The 21228-nt window shown below is 47.8% G+C and overlaps 1 protein-coding gene across 5 annotated transcripts in view; it reads right to left on the bottom strand.

Annotated features, from left to right (window-relative positions):
- sox5 (SRY-box transcription factor 5) overlaps nucleotides 1-21228 on the bottom strand; it is a 334975-nt gene that overhangs the window by 207625 nt on the left and 106122 nt on the right. For all 5 annotated transcript variants that reach the window (XM_086009986.1, XM_086009988.1, XM_086009989.1 and 2 more), the window contains exon 3: nucleotides 11320-11530. In XM_086009986.1, the coding sequence (XP_085866112.1) occupies nucleotides 11320-11530 (211 nt within the window). The remainder of the gene's footprint in view (nucleotides 1-11319; nucleotides 11531-21228) is intronic.

The following is a 21228-nucleotide window of genomic DNA, read 5'->3' as shown; positions in this document are numbered from 1 at the left end:
AAAGAGGGAGGGTGGATTTGTTTGGCTGCCACACCCTGCACACTGCAGCCCTGAATCAAGGCCTGAACATAGCTGCTTCAACAGTTCAACGCCCATGACTATGGAGAAGGCTAGGGAGCGCGCGCAGCGCTTCAGCGAGGGTGCCCTGAAGGTACTGGTTGGCGCAGTGGAGCGCAGGCGACTTGTCCTCTTCCCTGATAGTGGCAGGAGCCTGCTGCCCAGCGAGTATAGAAAAGCCTGGAGGGAGGTGGCAAACAGGGTGACCTCCAACAGCATGGTTGGCAGGACTCCTGTGCAATGCAGAAAAAAGTTCAACGACCTCACTCGGGTTGTCAGGGTGAGTACCCTTTCCAGTATCCTCCTCATCCCTGCATGTGCACCTCACTTTATGGCCAAAGGGACCTGAAAGCCCCAATGCCCAGCCCTCATCCAGCAGCTATGGGACTCTCATGAAAATCACTTGCACATTCAGCACTTTAGACACTGCCAGGGCTATTCCACCATGGGAGGCAGTGCAGGCAAGATGAGGGCTTCACACTGTCAGGGCTATTCCACCATGGGAGGCAGTGCAGGCAAGATCAGGGCTTCACATTGTCAGGGCTATTCCACCATGGGAGGCAGTGCAGGCAAGATCAGGGCTTGACACTGCGAGGGCTTCACACTGTCAGGGCTATTCCACCATGGGAGGCAGTGCCATCCTTTCTCTTGCAGGGCAAGCTGGCCCACAACCGCAGGCAGAAGCGACAGACCGGGGGAGGCCGTCCTGACCTCAAACAGCTCAGCGACCTGGAGCAGCGTGTGGAGCGCATTATGGCAGGCCGGCTGATTGGCCCCGTCACCAGTGGAGATGCCGACCCTGTTCTGGGCACCAATGGTAAGGTCATCAACTTTTTGACCTCTCTCTTTCCACTTGTGCCTCACACCAGCATCCTTTGCCACTATCGAACCAATGCAGTGCATAGCAGCACTCATGCCTCCTTCGCTGCTGCCCTGTCCTCACTCTAAAGCAACTCTTGTGCCTCCCTGCTTTCAGATGGTGAATCGCCAGGTGAGGAGGCGGGCCCTCAAGCTGGCAATGAAATCGAGGAGGAGGAAGAGGAAGCCGGCCCATCAGTGACACCCTCAGCCGAGGCAGCCCATGGCCATGATGGGGACACGTCTTTCCTGGAGGGGAGCAGGGGGGAAGGGTCTGAGGAGAGTGAAGCTCTGGGGCCCAGCGGGCTGCAGCAACGCGGGAGAGGTGGGGAAGCTCAGCGGCCTTCTCCCCGGAGGGAGAGTCTGGCCTCGAGTCCTGCTATGGTGAGCACAGAGGATGTGCGGCTCCTTGCTGAAATGGGCGCCCAGGCTGAGCGCAGGCACACTGAGCTCATGGCTGCAGTGGCAAGGATGCCTGACTCCATAGAGTCACTGGCAAGGAGTGTACAGGAATTCGGGGCAGCACAGGCCAGGAGTCTGCAGAACTTCGCGGCAGCACAGGTTAGGAGTCAGCAGGACTTCGCTGCATCACAGGTGGTTTCCAGCCAATTGCTCAGTCGTGCCGTGCATTCACTGGCTGGTGTGATGCAGACACAGACCAGGGCCACACGGGCACTAACTGCTGCCACCCTCGCTGGATCGGCCAGGCATCAACGGGGCCCTCGCCGCGCCGCAGCAGCCCAGCAGTCTGTGCTTCAGCAGATTGCTGCGCATGCTGCAGTGCTGGCCTGTACGAGTGCCAGTGTATCAGCTGACCAGGGAGTGCCTGTGCTCTGTCAGGTTGGCAGCATTCCTACAGCCAACACTGTCACTCCTCCACTGCAGCTGCCACCACCCATAGGACAGACTGCTGCCGCCCAAGCAGAGTTGGAGCAGTCAGTAGCCGGCCCCTCCAGGCCCAGAGCTGGTCCAGGCGGACCCCCAAGGGCATCTGCCGTCTCACCATCTGACCCTCAGCAGCCTTCCCCCAGCCTTGCTGCAGCCACTGGGGTCCCATTGAGGAGGAGCTGCAGGGCGGGAAGGGGCCACTCGCGGAAGCGAGGCAGATCACCCTCGCAGGGGAAAAAGTAGAAAGTGTGGCCAAATGTTTTTTTTAGATATGAGGCCGAGAAGGTTTTTTTATATATGAAGGCCGAGACAGTTATGTTTTTTGATATATGAAGGCCCAGACTGTTGTGTTTGTTTTTTATAAAGGCCGAGGATCATGGTCATGTTTGTTTAACTGCTTTTTCAATTTTCTGAAGGTTGGGAGAGCCAATTATGTCTCTGACTGTTTTTTGGGGGGTTTCTCTGAATTAGTTTGTCACGCGGGAAGGGCACAGAGTTTGCACAGTAAAAAAGTTTCTTTAATCGCATTGTTCATGTTTGCTTTTGGAACTATTTGTTGCCTTGACCGGCTGAGGGCTTGCGGAGCGGCTCCATTCATCTTCTTTCCTTGGCACAAACCATTCCCTGAGAGGGTGCCTAGAATCGAATTGCAATAAGCCGCCGACGGACGGCCCTTGCACTTTGTGCCTCCCTCCCGTGTAGGTGCTCCTCCTCCTCCTCCTCCTCTGGTGGTCCTCCAATATCTGCTGGCAGTGGCTGAGTCCTGAGGATAGCCAGGTTGTGCAGCATGTAGCACACTACAACGAAATGGGAGACTCGCTCAGGCGAGTACTGTCGGGCTCTCCCGGAACGATCCAGACAGCGGAACCATTGCTTGAGCATGCCGATTGTGTGCTGAATGATGTTCCTGGTTGCTTGATGGCTGTCATTGTATCGCTCTTCAGCAGGGGTGCTGGTCGCATGGAGCGGGGTCATCAGCCAGGTGCACAAAGGATAGCCTTTGTCCCCGAGAAGCCATCCTCGTGGGTGAGCCTGGGCTGTGAAAATGTCTTCCACAGAAGTCTGGCGCAGGATGAAGGCATCGTGGCTGCTGCCTGGAAAGCGAGCATTGACAGCTAGTATGAGCTGCCTGTGGTCACACACCAACTGCACGTTGAGCGAATGGTAGCCCTTCTGGTTGCGGTAATCCTCGGCATTCTGTAGAGGTGCCCGCAAAACCACATGCGCGCAGCCAATGGTGCCCTGGACCATGGGGAAGCTCGCTAATACTGCAAATCCCATTGCACGCTCTTGCTGCTTGTCCAGGGTCATGGGGAAGGAGATGAACTGACATCTCCTTCTGAAAAGGGCATTGGTCACCTGGCGGATGCAGCAATGTACCGCGAACTGGGAGATGTTGGCAATGTCCCCAGTAGCGGATTGGAAGGAGCCGGTGGCATAGAAGTTGAGAGCCACCGTCACCTTCACTGCCACCGACAGAGACGTCCTGCTCCTTAGCTGTGGCTGCAGATCTCTGCAAAGCAGGTGGCAGATCTCAGTGACCACCTCCCTTCTGAATCGCAGCCTTCGAACACACTGCTCCTCAGACATGTTCAGATATGAGAACTGCTGGCGGTATACCCTGGGTGGGTAAGACCTCCTGTGCCGACGCCTGTTGGCCCTTCTCCGTCTGGCCATGACTGGCACTCTCTCACGGCGTCTCTGAGCCTTTTGAATGCAATGCAGTAAGCCAACGTTTCCACCCATGGCAGCCCCCATTATATGTGGCGACTCAAGGCTATGGCACTGAAAGTTAAATCCAAGTGCAAAGCTCTGGCCTGAAGCCAGAAGTACCTGTGCGAGCGCTGAGTCAAACCAGAAAGCTCTCTGCCTTTGTCTCTCTCCAAATATTTGTCTCTCACAAAGAAGGAGTGGAACAAAATGGCTGCCACTTATACTGCAGGAGGAGTCCCCTTTAATTAGCGCTCCCCGTGCCCTGCAGCGACTGGGAACAGTTCCCCTCTACCAGTCGCTGGGGGCGCCAGGCGCACAGAAGGGCGGCGCCACTGAAGTTCCGGTTCGGGGTGCACCAAGGGCGTTGCACCATGAAATGACGTCAGGATCTGCGCGCACAGCTGAGCGGGCGCTACGGTTTTGCGCCGCCGCTAAATCTTGAGTGAAGTTCGTGAGAGGCGCAGATCGTGCCGCGCCCGGGCGCTAGCCGCTTAGCGCCCCACTTCTCCTCCTCCTAAGGCGCTAGCGGCCGGCGCTAACAACTGAATTTCTAGGCCTTTGTCTTTAGTGCCTTCATACGCCTCTTCATTCAATTAAAATGTTTTTAAAAATTAGGTCAGCGTGCAATTGAAAAGATTGTTCCCGGTCATACTCATTTTCCAGGTTCTAGGAGCTAGTGAGCCTGTCACATCCGTGACTCTTGTATGCTGCACTTTGACAACTGAGAAAGGGGAGGGCTTGAAACATAGAATTATAGGAACAGGAAACGGCCATTCAGCCCCTCGAGCTTGTTTCGCCTCATGGCTCATCTGTACCTCAACCCCACTTACCCGCCTTTGATCCACGTCCCTTGATACCCTAATCTAACAAAAACCTATCGATCACAGTCTTGAAAGCTCCAATAGTCCCAGCATCCACAGCCTTTGGGAAGAGGGGAGAGAGGTCCAGATTTCCACTACCATTTGCGTAAAAAATATCTTCCTGATTTCAATGGCCTGGCTCTAATTTTAAGCTTATACTCATTTGTTCGGGATTCCCCCACCAGAGGAAATAGATTATCTGTATCAACACAATCAAATCCCTTTTATCACTTTAAACACCTCAATTAGATCACCCCTCAACCTTCTAAACTCAAGGGAATACACGCCAAGTACAACCACAACTCAAAGAATGGAATTATCTACTAATAGAGGCAAAATCTATGGGATTATTCATAGCACAATTGGATGCCATGATGGGAGAGTTAGTGTATTAGAGGGATGAGCAATGGTTGCATGGCCCTGTTCCAGCCCTGACTTTTCCGATAATGTTTCTTCTGTTGGTCCATTGTCAAGATGGTGGGCCTGACACAGTGAAAGGCAGCACTCCATGACCTGTTCAAAAGTACCTATATACATCTTTAAGACATGCTTTTTGTAAAATATTAAACGCAGAATTTAATGCGACACATTAGCAGTCACGTCACTTTAAAAGTAACTCGTGGCTGCACTTATCTTGGCAGGCTCGGTTAACCCAGTCACTTCACAGAACTTTTATTTAAAGAGGTTTTTTTTTGAAGTTCTGCTGGGATTAAAGTGATGGTCCTGCTTTCTGTAAACAGAAAATTTTCCTTTACATAATCGTTAAAAAGAATGAGCAAAAAAAAACCCCAAACATACTTTGACGTTAATGGGAGCACAACACCCTTTTAAACACCAGGAACACTCCCTTCAATTGGAGCAACTGAGCATTTTCTTCTCTTTTCAATCATTGTAAGTCAGTTGCGTTCACCCGGCAGTGCAAATGTGTAGAAATGAACGGGCTTGGCAGTGAATGAGGATGGAAACGAGCTCCAATCCAGTGGAAAATGAGTCCAGCACCCAAACCCTCCCCAAACTAACAGGGTACGTGGCACCCAAGGGGGCACAGCACTTTCCCCGCTGCTTCAACTCACGGCCTGTGCATTAGCTTTCAACTTATTAATTCTTCCCGAAACGCGAATGAAGGAAAAGAGCCAAAATGTACCACTTCAGTGTGATTTAACTACGCCTTAATTAAATTTTCATCACAACCTGCCATTCGATTTAATGGCCTTTGAGGAAACAAAAGAACAATGACTGGGGGGGGGATAAAGGATTTTCTGCTATATACATCTCTGTAAGGTTTGCTCGCTCTCACTTGAGAAGCTTGGTGCCTTTTGTTTGTACATTTAACAGCACAGATAATGTGTGGATTCTGTATCCATTCTAATGTATAGCTGCAACCTTCACTAATGCAGCCTCAAGAGCATGCTCGCTCCGCACTACAGACGCAATATCATTCAGCGTTTGCATGCTCTTCTCAATGTGGAGTGACACGCTGAAAACATTAACAGTTATTTGTGTAATCATTTGTGGCAAACTCGCACAAAACACAAATACACTGTGAAGGGCATTTAACAATCAATTCACCAAGGAGTGAGTGAGAAACAAGAAAAGAGCAGGATAAAATCTCCAACACTGTAATAACACAACAGAATGTGTAACAAATATGCAAAATACAAGGCCTGGAAAACATGAGATACAATGGAGCTAAGTAGTGATTTTATCAGTATTATGAGGTGGCAATTTTACCACAGAGCTGTGATCAACTCACTAGTGAGATTAGGACCAACTGCCTAGCTCAAAGCTGCTGAAAATATAACCTACAGATACCAAGGCTCTTAAAACACCACGCGGCCTTTTCTCACGTTACAGATGGACCTGTGCTGCCATGAGCGGCTGTTGTTTTTAGCCCCAGGTTGCTTGATACTCCATTTAACTTTCTTCCCTCCAGCCCTACAACCCTCCTGCAACTCTCCATTCCGCCAACTCTGACCTCTTGTGCATCCCGCATTCCCTTCACTCCACCGTTGGTGGCCGTGCCTTCAGCCGACTAGGCCCGAACCACTGGAATTCCCTCCCTAAACCTCTCCGTCTCTCTCTCTCTCCTCCTTTAAGACGCTCCTTAAAACCTACTTCTTGGACCAAGCTTTTGGTCACCTGTCCGAACGTCTCTTTCTTTGGCTCGCTCTCAAGTTTTGTCTGATGATGCTCCTGTGAAGCACCTTGGGATGTTAAAGGTATCATAAGAAGAACAAAGAAAGAACTTGCATTTCTATAGCGCCTTTCACCACCTCAGGACGTCCCAAAGCACTTTACAGCCAATGAAGTACTTTTTGAAGAGTAGTCGCTGTTGCAATGTAGGAAAGCACTTGTGCCAAAATATGTTTTTAAGTATTCTTCCTTCCACCTCGAGTGCCCACATTTTGAGAAGGAATAGTCTGAATTAGCTGATCTCAGCTGGGACACCTGTTGGGATACTACAGTTGTCTTCAGCACCCCTGGGCTAGAGGAGGGGAAAAAATCAGCCCACTCAGTCCAGGGATGAGGAACTTCAGTTACGTGGAGAGACTAGAGAAGCTGGGAGTGTTCTCCTTAGAGCAGAGAAGGTGAAGGGAGTTTTGAAAGAGTAAATAGGGAGCAACTGTTTCCAGTGGCAGGAGGGTCGGTAACATAGAAACATAGAAGATAGGAGCAGGAGTAGGCCATTCGGCCCTTCGAGCCTGCTCCACCATTTAATGAGATCATGGCTGATCATCCAAATTCAGTACCCTGTCCCTGCCTTCTCCCCATATCCCTTGATCCCTTTAGCCTTAAGAAATATATCTAACTCCTTCTTGAATATATTTAATGAATTGGCCTCCACTGCCTTCTGTGGTAGAGAATTCCACAGGTTCACCACTCTCTGGGTGAAGAAATTCCCCCTCATCTCTGTCCTAAATGGCTTACCCCTTATCCTTAGACTGTGACCCCTGGTTCCGGACTCCCCCACCATCGGGAACATCCTTCCTGCATCTAGTTTGTCTAGTCCTGTTAGAATTTTATAAGTTTCAATGAGATCACCTCTCAGTCTTCTAAACTCTAGCGAGTACAAGCCCAATCGACCCAATCTCTCCTCATACGTCATTCCTGCCATCCCAGGTATCAGTCTGGTGAATCTTCGCTGCACTCCCTCTATGGCAAGAACATTCTTCCTCAGATAAGGCGACCAAAACTGCACACAATATGGTGTGGTCTCACCAAGGCCCTGTACAACTGCAGCAAGACATCCTTGCTCCTGTACTCGAATCCTCTCGCTATGAAGCCCAACATAAGAGATCAGCGTGTAAAGTTAAGGCACATGGGATTGGGGGCAAGGTATTGACTTGGATAGAGAACTGGTTGGCAGACAGAAAGCAAAGAGTTGGAATAAACGGGTCTTTTTCCGAGTGGCAGGCAGTGACTAGTGGGGTACCGCAGGGATCAGTCCTAGGACCCCAGTTATTCACAATATATACTAATGATCTAGACGAGGGAACTAGATGTAATATCTCCAAGGTTGCAGATGACACAAAGCTGGGTGGGCGTGTGTGCTGTGAGGAGGATGCCGAGAAACTCCAGTATGATTTGGACAGGTTGGGTGATTGGGCAGAAGCATGGCAGATGCAATATAACGTGGATAAATGCGCGGTTATCCACTTTGGTGTCAAAAACAGGAAGGCAGATTATTATCTGAATGGCAATAGATTGGGAGAAGGGGAAGTGCAACGAGACCTGGGTGTCTTTGTGCACCAGTCGCTGAAGGTAAGCATGTAGGTGCAGCAGGCAGTTAAGAAGGCAAATGGTATGTTGGCCTTCATAACGAGAGGGTTTGAGTGCAGGAACTTGCTGCAGTTGTACAGGGCCTTGGTGAAACCACATCTTGAGCATTGTGTGCAGTTTTGGTCGTCTTATCTGAGGAAGGATGTTCTTGCCATGGAGGGAGTGCAGTGAAGATTCACCAGACTGATACCTGGGATGGCAGGAATGACGTATGAGGAGAGATTGGGTCGATTGGGCTTATACTCGCTGGAGTTTAGAAGAATGAGAGGGGATCTCATTGAAACTTATAAAATTCTAACAGGACTAGACAGACTAGATGCAGCAAGGATGTTCCCGATGGCCGGGGAGTCCAGAACCAGGGGTCACAGTCTAAGGATAAGGGGTAAGCCATTTAGGACAGAGATGAGGAGGAATTTCTTCACCCAGAGAGCGGTGAACCTGTGGAATTCTCTACCACAGAAGGCAGTAGAGGCCAATTCATTAAATATATTCAAGAAGGAGTTAGATATATTTCTTAAGGCTAAAAGGATCAAGGGCTATGGAGAGAAGGCAGGGACAGGGTACTGAATTTGGATGATCAGCCATGATCTCATTGAATGGTGAAGCAGGTTCGAGGGGCTGAATGGCCTACTCCTGCTCCTATCTTCTATGTTTCTATGTTTCTGTGTAACATACCATTTGCCTTCTTAACCGCCTGCTGCACCTGCATGCTTACCTTCAGCGACTGGTGCACAAGGACACCCAGGTCTCGTTGCACTTCCCCTTTTCCCAATCTATTGCCGTTCAGATAATAATCTGCCTTCCTGTTTTTGCCACCAAAGTGGATAACCTCGCATTTATCCACATTATACTGCATCTGCCATGCATCTGCCCAATCACCCAACCTGTCCGAATCAGAGGGCACAGATTGAAGATAATTGGCACAGCGAGTTGTTGTGATCTGGAATGCACTGCCTGAAAAGGTGGTGGAATCAGATTCAATAGTAACTTTCAAAAGGGAATTGGAGAAATACTTGAAGGGAAAAACAATTGCAGGGCTGTGGGGAAAGAGCAGGGGAGTGGGACTAATTGGATAGGTCTACCAAAGAGCCGGCACGGGCATGGCGGGCCGAATGGCCTCCCTCTTGGGAGGCCCAAAAGAATGTGCCGAGGTTGGGTGATTGGGGGTTGGTAGTGGCCCATGGCCTTGTCAGAAAGTGCCAATCTCCACTGTCACACATGAAGAATTACCACTTGAATGAGGTAAGCACTCATGGAGCTGTCAGCACCTTCAGGGCAGGAAGGGGAGAAAATGCAAAACAGATTTGATTTCAATGGAAGATCCTTGTCATTTCTTTAAAATGGAAATTATAAGTACAGCTTTTAAATAACTTTAATGATGTCACACTCTGCGGTATTTGTTTGATGGGTTCTTAAAAACCAAGCACAGAATTCCTTTGGCAATAACTGAAAAATACCCGGCCCCCCTACAAAAAAAAAAGAAATTGGGCAGATTGAATTGCAGCACAAAGGGGGTCATTTTACCCTAATCTGCCCCGAGGACACTGATGGGATCGGGTCGATGGCAGCTTTACACCCGCCCGATTTTACCCTCCATCGACTTTGATCAGGTGAGCTTCGAGCCAATCCCGTCAGTTTCCTGCCGGGTGCGTTAGGTTAAAAATGTTCCCCCAAAGTAATAAATAAACCAAAATAACAACAGAAAATGCTGGAAAAACTCAGCAGGTCAGGCAACATCCGTGGAGAGAAATTTGAGTTGACGTTTCGGGTCGAACCCTTCTTCAAAACTGGAAAGAAAATCTGCGATCTGACAAAAGAAGTAAAAGAAACAAAAGCAGAGAAAGGGACAATAAAAGGTGTTCGAAGCTAGACGAGATGGTAATAGGCTGAGATTAGGTGTGAAGTGTACCGGCAGGGCAAGAGATAGCTGCCAGGTGTGAGAGAGAAACAAAAGGAAAGGCGGGGGCGGGGGCGGAAGGAGTGGAAAAATTACAAGAAAAAATGTAATAGGGGCCGAGGTTATGATCTGAAATTGTTGAACTCGATATTGAGTCCGGAAGGCTGCAGAGTGCCTAATCGGAAGATGAGGTGCTGTTCCTCGAGTTTAAGTTGAGCTTCCGTGGAACAATACAAGGGGCCAAGGACGGTGAGGTCCGGACTCAATATCGAGTTCAACAATTTCAGATCATAACCTCGGCCCCTATTACATTTTTTCTTGTAATTTTTCCACTCCTTTCCACCCCCCCCCCTTTCCTTTTGTTTCTCTCTCACACCTGGCAGCTATCTCTTGCCCTGCCAGTACACTTCACACCTAATCTCAGCCTATTACCATCTCGTCTAGCTCTTTTGTTTCTTTCACTTCTTTTGTCCGATCGCAGCCCTGCCTTCGATCTAATTTCTTTTCTTTCCAGTTTTGAAGAAGGGTTCGACCCGAAACGTCAACTCAAATTTCTCTCCACGGATGTTGCCTGACCTGCTGAGTTTTTCCAGCATTTTCTGTTGTTATTTCAGATTTCCAACATCTGCAGTATTTTGCTATCATAATAAATAAACCAGGTCGGTGCTGGCGTCATTAACTCGTTCAAGTAACTCGTTTGTGCCAATAGTTACCACACGCGGTCCAGTTTCTATCAGTACGCTCGCAGCAATAAAAACGCCAAGCCATTCAATCCTGTCTTCCAGAGTCAGACCGTTTAACTTTCAACTTATCCAGCCTTCGCAGCACGCTTCAAGTTTAATCATTGCAAATCGACATTCAACCCGTCGAAGTCAGTTTCAGCAACCCAGAAAAGATGATTAAGCACTTTTTGCACAAATCTGTGTATTAACATCTGCTTTCAAAGTGTAATCCAGTACTTTGCATTGAATTCAACATTTGTTTGCCTGTTTTGTAGAGTTAATTTGAACAGTTTTCAAATACAGGCTACATAGACTTCACAAAGGTGATTCCAATTAAGTCAGACCGGCATGTGAACAAGGACACTTTGCAGAGACTGTTTGGCAAAACCCAAGGTTTAGCTCTTGTATCTGCAGTTGCCGCGAGACCTTTCTCTCTTTGAACTGGCAACAGAGCGGTGCCGCTTCTTAATAAGCTCGTTCCCTCTTTACGGTCCCCGCACCCCCTCCGCCCCCTGAAATGAAACATCTATTCCCTTTCGCTTACCCTCAGGCTCGCTCTTGATGAGCTCCTCCATTTTCTTCTGTTTCAGTGTGTCCACTACGTCGGCTAGGCTGCCTTTGCGCCTCTCTGGAGTGCCCAGCGCTGTGCCAGACCCGGACTCGCTGCTCTGTCGAGCCCCTTCTTCAGTCTTCAGAGGTGAGGTAGATGAGTTGTGTGTAGGGAAAAGAGATGCTGCTTTATTGCCGTCGTGATCCTAGTCAAAACATATGGGGGGGGGGGGAGGAGGAGAAAACAAGAAATATTTGAATTATTTTAGGAAAGCATGTCCAAGTCACTTAATAAGTTGCCAGAGCCCAAGGTTCATTTCCCTGGACTTAATTATAAAAACAGCGTGGATATTTAGAGATAGAGTCAATAATCAAATCAAATCAACTTTTATTGTCATTGTTAGTGCACAAGTGCAGTACAACGAAATGTAGGCTTTGTTTGCCTTTGCTAATCTGCCTTTGTTAATCGTTGCTAATCCGTACCTAATCTAATGTCATTATCATTTTGTTGACATTAAAAGTCAAATTACACTGTGGGTTAATCAATGCCCAGCAAGTAATGTTGAGAGAAATATAAATTGTTCAAAGAATCATATTAAAATCACAGTAAAATAGATCTTGTACTCTCCACTTGCCTGGATGAGTGCAGCTCCAACAACACTGAAGAAGCTCGACACCATCCAGGACAAAGCAGCCCGCTTGATTGACAGCTCATCCACCACCTTAAACATTCACTCCCTCCACCACCGGCGCACCGTGGCTGCAGTGTGTACCATCTACAAGATGCACTGCAGCAACTCGCCAAGGCTTCTTCAACAGCACCTCCCAAACCCGCAACCTCTACCCCCTAGAAGGACAAGGGCAGCAGGCGCATGGGAACACCACCACCTCCAAGTCCCCCTCTAAGTCACACACCATCCTGACTTGGACATATATCACCGTTCCCTCATCGCCGCCTTTTCAAATTCCTGGAACCCTCTATCTAACAACTTCTCAAGGGCAACTGGGGATGGACAATAAATGCTGGCCTTGCCAGCGACACCCACATCCCATGAATGAATATATAAAAATAATATAAGAGCTGTAGCAGTATAGGCAAGTTTACACACATCCAGATTGCATGGGCCCTCTTAAATATTTCTTGATGTACAAACAGAAATAGTATGGATGGAATAGACCTGTCCAAATACTCAGCTACTTTTTTGAATCAGTTGAAAAAATATTACATTCTACCATTCTTTCTCGCCCTGATACTCTCACCAGGTCCTTGGCACAATCAGTTCAACTATGGCACCCAAAATGCATTGGTGTTGCTGGCATTATAACTATAACCCAGAGAGTGGTGAGAATGTGGAACTCGCTACCACATGGAGTGGTTGAGGCGAATAGCGTAGATACATTTAAGGGGAAGCTAGGTAAACACATGAGAAAGAAAGGAATAGAAGGATATGCTGATAGTGTTAGATGAAGAGGGGTGGAAGGAGGCTCGTGTGGAGCATAAACACTGGCATAGACCAGTGGGGCCAAATGGGCCGTTTCTATGCTGTACATTCTATGTAATTCTATGTAAGCTGCCAATTGGCTGGGTAACATTATGGGTTACATCTTGGTCATTTTACCTCTGGGATCTGGGCTCAGTTCCAGCCTAGAGTAATCTGATGAGTGTCTCCACCCCCGGGAGCTCTATGCGTCCGAGGAGTTTTGGCTCTAATTGGGTATGGGTCCATAGGGCATAAGTATCTCAATGCTGCATTAACTGGCGTTAAATTTGCAACCTGACTTGATGAACTCTCAATTGGAATTCAGCAAGTCTATACTCAAACAGCTTAAATTGGGGAATTACTGCCTGGAAGATTCAAGCCTACAGTTACAGAAATGCTGTCAGAACCGAAGAAATATAAGTCAGGTCGAGTCAAACTAGTTTGGTATCAAATCTTGGGTAAGTGCCTAAAGGGCCTATATATGGGACGTGAATTCTTTTCCACTTGAGGGGGTGTGTTTTTTTTAAGAAACTGGAAACTCAAAGTCCCCTACGGGCACTGGTAACATGACTTTACGCCAAAACCATTCTCGTTTGTTCCAGCTCGGTTTTGAATTTCCTGCCCCATTCCCCACACAAGTTGCTGGAAGTCCAGTTCTGGGTGTCTGTGTGGCATTTTGAGATGACTCCATTTTTCAACTCGGAAGGCTGGGGGAGCGTTAAGTGAAAGCATGAGGCGGTGGAACACTCCACACGGCCAGCGGCCTGGGTGACCCGAGGGCGGGAGGGGGAGGGAAACAACCCACTCTGCCCCCCCCCACCCCGCCACACCATCCCAACTTACCCCGCTCCATCAATAGGCAAAGAACCGCATGGCCCCTTTAAAGTTGGGAATCGTTCAAATTCTAAAGCCCGCTATGAATTATAAAAGGGAATATTTGTGCAGCATTAATATTTTATAGTCTATCCAATAAAAAAGGCAATTCCTAGCAAATCCTCAGGAACACAAAGAAAAAAAAAGCGTAACTATCAAAACACATTATTTTTAATAGCCTACATAATAAAGCTGTTCCATTTAGTAATTAGGTGCCAAAAAGTGACTTGGAGGCTAAAGGGGGTTTAGGCCCTTTACTAATTTCATATTATGGCTATAAATGTGAATTGCCTTATTCCAAGTCTTTCAAGAATAACTTATTTGTCTGCATTTCTTTATAATTATACTAAATTTCCCATTCTGTTCCTATTTCTTCTACGTTCCAATTAATTTCCACTTATTCTGTCCTGAATAGCCTCCTGCAACTAGTCTAAGGCAACAGACATCGCTGAATATATTTGCTTTTATCTTTTTTTGTTTAATGTATGAGTTTAATATGTAATGGAAATTGTTGCTTTTTTCTCCCGTGGTACATCTGTATGAAAGGAAGGATATGTATAGATCCAACGAGATTTTTTTGTGGCTCTTGTTATATGTTTGAAACAAATGACCCGCAAACCCCACAGAGTGCTTTTTTTGTTGTTTAGGAGAAGGGGGGGGGGGGGTGCGTGCGGGGACTGTAAGACTCTCTCCCGTCTGCGATGTTTGGTGTGAGCTCACCGCACTGAGTTGAACAGCAGACTGAACTCCTCAGCGCACAGCAAGAAGCCCAGGCAGGTAGTAATAATGAAGATGAAAGAGACCGCTGTTCATATAGCTGGTGGCATTCAAAGTTAATTTAATTAATGAAGAAAAGATCTGTAAGTAGTGTCAAATTGTTAAAATGATGGGCCTAATTTCCAGAAGTGCTTCAAGAAAAAAAAAAGTCCAACAGCAAGCGCGTCTCCCGCTTTCAATGCGAATCTTGCCCTGAAAGGTTGCAAGCGTTCTATTTTCTGCTTTCTTGTACCACAGAAGCAACAAATAGGGATGGGGGAGTGGGGAAATCCAAATCAGATGGTCCTGATGCCAAGTCTTAATGACGGAGTGACTATCTGACTCACTACTCTCTCCGTCACTGTCTGGGGAGGGGAGGCAGCACCTGTAGAATCATACATATTTATGGCACAGAAGGAGGCCATTCAGCCCATCGTGTCTGCGCTGGCTGACAAATAGCTATCTAGTCTAATCCCACTTTCCAGCTCTTGCTCTGTAGCCTTGTAGGTTACGGCATTTCAAGTGAATATCCAAGTACAGGAAACTCTCGTTTAAACGGCACCTAATTCTCTATTAACCGGCAAAATTCATACTCCGAAAACAACACCTCAATAACCGGAAATGTTGCCGAGTCCGAGTCTCCCGCGGTGGCCGAGTTAGTCAGTGGGGGTAGTTCTCCAAACTGCCACTACTCGGCTCCTTGGCGCTGTCGGAAGTCCGAACACCTCAATAACAGGAGTCTGACTCTTTGTTTGTTAAAAATAGCCTCGGTAGATAACCCTCTCCGTCATCCGGAATTTTTAATCAACTGGCACCATCCCGGTCCCGTCGGTGCCGGATACCAAAGAGTTTCCTGTACTTTTTTAAATGCAATGAGGGTTTCTGCCTCTACCACCCTTTCAGGCAGTGAGTTCCAGACCCCCACCACCCTCTGGGTGAAAAATGTTCTCCTCAACTCCCCTCTAATCCTTCTACCAATCACTTTAAATCTGTGCCCCCTGGTTATTGATCTCTGCTATGGGAAATAGATCCTTCCCATGCACTCTATCTAGGCCCCTCATAATTTTACACACCTTAATTAAATCTCCCCTCAGCCTCCTCTGCTCCAAAGAAAACAACCCCAGAAGCCGGAGCTTGCCAATGTCAGTGATGTGCGATCCACTTTTTAAGATGTTCTCCTAATTCCGTAGATAGGTGTCAGCAAAGCTCAAGACAGGCTGCCATAGACACTTCTCCCCAAAAGCACAGGTGACTTTCCCTCTTTCAACATCGCAGTTGCCTTCCGATTGCTCTGTGACAGGTCGAAGCTGGAGAAGGTTTAACATCATCCCTTAGAGAGGTGGGTTCCTCACCCTAACCCTAACCCTAAAACACCCCCCAAAAAAGCCAACCCTAATCTTGATTACCCAAACCCTGAACGTAGCCCAGACTTTCCCCGATCCAGAATAGGCCCCAACCCCAACCTCTAACGCTAAAACCACCTCCCCCCAAACCCCCCATGCAAACAATGCTAATATAGGGAGCCATAATCTGATGGGGACCAGGACCAAGCCCATGACCAGAGCCCCAGCCGAGGACAAAAAACCCCACCAGATATTGGCAAGAAAAAAAGGACAAGAAGTAATAAAAAGCCAAATAGAAGTGGCAGGCCTCAGTGCAACAATAAATGAGAATACGAGCGCAAGCAGGGACAAATACCCTGCTGCCCCGCAACCCCTAACCCTAAGCATCTGGAAATATCATAAGGCAGGTGAAAACAACTGAAATAAAGAGAACATCTTATATATATGTATAGATTTGTGTGTCAGTATCAATGCCCCCTCTTATTTTTTCTTCCGGCGTACGGGCCCTTTAACGAGCTGCGTGGCCCATTCAAATTTCCGCGCATGCTCGGTTTTTCCCAGACAAAAGCCGGTGAACGGCCTGCGCGGGACCTCAAGACCGCTGCACAGCCGCACAACTTAACGGGAACATTGGTCAGAATTATAGGGGGAATTTTAAACCCCAAGAAACAGGTGGGTTGCGGTTGGGTGGGAGGTTAAAGTGTTAAAAAAACTGAATCCCCACCTCAACCTGCCTCCAACCCGCCCACTTCCGGTTTTAACGGAGGTGGAACAGGGGACGGGCAGCCAACCCACTCCCAAGGGACATGTCAGCCATTTAAATATTATAATGATGAGGCTGCATGCCTCAGATGTAACCAGTATTTCAAATTTAACTCTGGCTGGCCGGGTTTCCGAGGCATCGTAGAACCCGTCAGCTAAAGTAAGGCGAGGACTGCTGGATCCAGGAGGTGTGCCACCCAACCCCCGTGATTGGCCTCCAATCCCGCCCCCCCCCCCCCGAGGAACATAAAAGCTGATTGTAAAAGCTTCTACAAGTATGTAAAAAGAAAAAGATTAGTGAAGACAAATGTAGGTCCCTTACAGTCAGAAACGGGAGAATTTCTAATGGGGAACAAGGAAATGGCAGAGCAATTAAACAAATACTTGGGTTCTGTCTTCACAGAAGAGGACACAAATAACTTCCCAGAAATGCGAGGGAACCAAGGGTCTAGTGAGAAGGAGGAATTAAAGGAAATTAGTATTAGTAAAAAAAAGTGCTGGAGAAATTAATGGGACTGAAAGCTGATAAATCTCCAGGGCCTGATAATCTGCATCCCAGAGTACTAAAAGAGGTAGCCATGGAAATAGTGGATGCATTGGTTGTCATCTTCCAAAATTCTATAGATTATGGAACAGTTCCGGCAGATTGGAGGGTGGCAAATGTAACCCCACTATTTAAAAAGGGAGAGAGAGAGAAAACCGGGAACTACAGACCGGTTAGCCTAACATCAGTAGTAGGGAAAATGCTAGAGTCTATTATAAAGGATGTGATAACAGGACACTTAGAAAATATCAACGGGATTAGACAAAGTCAACATGGATTTATGAAAGGGAAATTGTGTTTGACAAACCTACTGGAGTTTTTTGAGGATGTAACTGGTAGAATAGATAAGGGAGAACCAGTGGATGTGGTGTATTTAGATTTTCAGAAGGCCTTTGATAAAGTCTCACATAAGAGGCTAGTGTGCAAAATTAAAGCACATGGGATTGGAGGTAATATACTGGCATGGATTGAAAATTGGTTAACAGACAGGAAACAGAGAGTAGGAATAACTTTTTGGGGTGGTAGGCGGTGACTAGTGGGGTACCACAGGGATCAGTGCTTGGGCCCCAGCTATTCACAATATATATCAATGATTTGGATGAGGGAACCAAATGTAATATTTCCAACTTTGCTGATGACACAAAACTAGGTGGGGTTGTGAGCTGTGAGGAGGATGCAAAGAGGTTTCAAGGCGATTTAAACAAGTTGAGTGAGTGAGCAAATACACGGCAGATGCAGTATAACATGAATAAATGTGTAGTTATCCACTTCGGTAGGAAAAACAGAAAGGTAGAGTATTATTTAAATGGTGATAGATTGGGAAATGCTGATGTACAAAGGGACCTGGGTGTCCTTGTACACCAGTCACTGAAAGCAATCATGCAGGTGCAGCAAGCAGTTAGGAAGGCAAATGATATGTTGGCCTTCATTTGAAGAGGATTTGAGTACAGGAGCAAGGATGTCTTACTACAGTTGTACAGAGCCTTGGTGAGACCACACCTGGAGTACTGTGTGCAATTTTGGTCTCCTTACCCAAGAAAGGATATACTTGCCATAGAGGGAGTGCAGCGAAGGTTCACCAGACTGATTCCTGGGATAGCAGGACTGTTGTATGAGGAGAGATTGGGTCGACTAGGCCTGTATTCACTAGAGTTTAGAAGAATGAGAGGGGATCTCATTGAAACATATAAAATTCTGATAGGTCTAGACAGACTGGATGCAGGGAGGATGTTTCCCCTGGCTGGGGGGTCTAGAACGAGGGGTCACAGTCTCAGGATACGGGGTAGGACATTTAGGACTGAGATGAGGAGAAATTTCTTCACTCAGAGGGTGGTGAACCTGTGGAATTCTCTACCACAGAAGGCTGTGGAGGCCAAGTCACTGAATATATTTAAGAAGGAGATAGATAGATTTCTAGACATAAAAGGCATTAAGGGGTATGGGGAGAGAGCGGGAATATGGTTTTGAGGTAGAGGATCAGCCATGACCACATTGAATGGCGGAGCAGGCTCGAAGGGCCGAATGGCCTACTCCTGCTCCTATTTTTCTATGTTTCTCTATGTTTCTATGATCCCCCCCCCCAAGGCCTCCGATTCCCCCCTCCCCGAGGCCTCTGAACCCCCTTACCCCCCCCGACGCCACAGATCCCACCGAGGCCTCCGACCCCCCCACCCCGAGGCCTCCGATCGCCTTCCTGGACTCCCCACTCCAGGCCCGATGCTCCTCTGGCCACAATGCTTCCCTCCCCCGCCCCCCCCGATCCTCCTCTGGCTCCCGACCACCCATCAGCCCCCACCCGGATCCCTCCCACCCTCCTCCCTGCGGCCTAGTGCCGCAATCCCACCTGCCCGCAGCCTGCCAGCCTCTCCATCTGGCTGACTGCGGGCGGGGAACAAAGATTTGAAATGCAAATCAGGCTCTGCCGTGAAATTCGGAAGGGCCTGCAGGAAACCCGTTCTGCCGACTGCTTCCTAGCACCCCACCCCCGTCTCCGCTCCCAACCCGCCTCCTGATTAAAATTCCGGTCATAGTGTTGGTATTGTTTAATTTTACATTTCGAACAAGTAGAATGACATAGAATGTACAGCATGTTCGGCCCAACTGGTCTGTGCCGTCGTTGAAGCTCAGCACATGCCTCCTCCCATTAACCCTATCAGCATATCCTTCTATTCCTTTCTTTCTCATGATTAACCAGCTTCCCCTTAAATGCATCTATACTATTCGCCTCAACCACTCCTTGTGGTAGCGAGTTCCACATTCTCACCACACTCTGGGTAAAGCAGTTTCTCCTGAATTCCCAATTGGATTTACTGGTGACTGTCTTATATTTATGGCCCCTAGTTTTGGTAAATATGGAGCCGCCAGTTAAGTCAGAGACCAGGTAAGGAAGCTCTGCCGGCGATTTCCTACTGCCTGTTCTTCTGGATACTGCAGCGATGGAACTCAGAAACAACCTGCTGTTAAAGAAAGATTTAAATACCATCGCTACATCATCTTCTCGCTGCTGCAATTCTCAAAGATGAACAGGTCACCACTGTTTAACGGTGTTCCAGTGTGTTAATTCAGTATGACAAGATAAAGCAGTAATCTGTGCTCTGAGAGGCTGTAAGCCTCTGCACTATCTAGGGACACACCAGTAGATTTACACAGTATATCACTTTATACAATTGCTGTGACAAAGCCCTTGAGTTCTCTCGATTCTCTAATGTAAATCTCTCTAAACTTCTCTGCCAGTCAGAGTGGATTTGGTCGTAGGTAATCTATGCAAACTTAATATCTTACATATGTGAATGGACGCAATCCTCGGACAGGATGTTTTAGATCTTAAATAATCCACTGATCCTGCCTCTATATCAGCTTTTTTTTTCTCTGTAGCTTGACATTAAACAAGCTGCTGGGTAGATGTCATTCCATCCAGCGTGAACGATTAAGCCACATTTTATGTTCCGAGATTTACTTCTCGAGTAATGAAAGCTTACACAGTGTCTGATTGGTTAGGGCTCAAAGATTATCTGGAAAGGCTGATGTGAATATTGTGACATACATGGAAACGAGTAAGCAAACTGGAATTTCACCGTAGTCACGGATAACACGCCAACTCTCCCGCCTTGAGAGCCGCCTTTAAGTTGGGGTTGTTTTAATATCGGATTCTGGGACCCCAGCATATGTGATCCAGCCCCTGACATTCACACTGCTCAATTCGCCTCTCTTACCCCCCCCGCCCCCCCACCACCCCACCCCCGCTGCAGCCTCATTGAGCCATGAAAAGCTGGGTGCACGAGACTGCTGCCAGGATGAGGGAGCCGGATTTAACAGTGGAAATGCCAGTCTTCCTGAATTAGGGCTGCCAAACCCTCCAGCATTGCCCTGGAGTCTCCGGGAATCAAAGATTAATCTCCTGGACACAGCTGCAAGCAAACCCGGGAGAAATAATCATCAGGGCATTAAAAAAAAAATCTGTGGGGTTTTTTCCATTTTCTTTTCCATTTTTTAGTTATATTTATTTTATAAAAATATTTGAGAAGGGGGGGAAAGCGCTGTTAGATTGACAAGTCAAGAATCAATCGGGAACCAAAGAGTCTGTTCGCTTTCCAATTGGCCATATCGGGTGACCAATGGTGGGAGCGTGGGGGCGGGGCGGTTCGAGGGGGGAGGTCATGTGAATAAACCTCCTGGATTATGTCCAGCCAGGGTTGGCCGCCCTATCCAGACTCCAAATGACTATAAATGCAGGGATGGTGATGGGTGTACTTGGCAGACAGGACAAAACTACTTGTTGGTTCAGAGATTGTACTCAGTGCTGAACTGCTCGTGGTCTTCCACACTTCAATCTTATTCCTTTAGCATTTTACACCACTACCTCATGCTCCACTCTACCTCTTCCCCCCGACCCAGACACAGAGCTTGTCTAGGTCTTCAGACTCACAGTTAAGGATTTGCCACCTCTGGTTGGATGCATTCCCGGAGGTTTCATCACATGACCTCCTGCCTCTTAACGCCCGACCCCCAACACTCTCACCATTGGTCGCTCAATAAGTCCCTCCTCGTGGCGCACTGCCTTCCCAGCCAATTGGAAAGCGAACAGATGCTTCGTTACTTGAGTGGATGGTTTCTGATAGTCGGTCAAACAACCTTTTCTCCCCCCC

The sequence above is a fragment of the Somniosus microcephalus genome, chromosome 17, assembly GCF_052327205.1.
Source record: "Somniosus microcephalus isolate GS21.2 chromosome 17, FLI_Smic_1.0, whole genome shotgun sequence".
Taxonomy (NCBI): Eukaryota; Metazoa; Chordata; class Chondrichthyes; order Squaliformes; family Somniosidae; genus Somniosus; species Somniosus microcephalus.
This window is presented reverse-complemented; position numbering and strand designations above follow the sequence as displayed.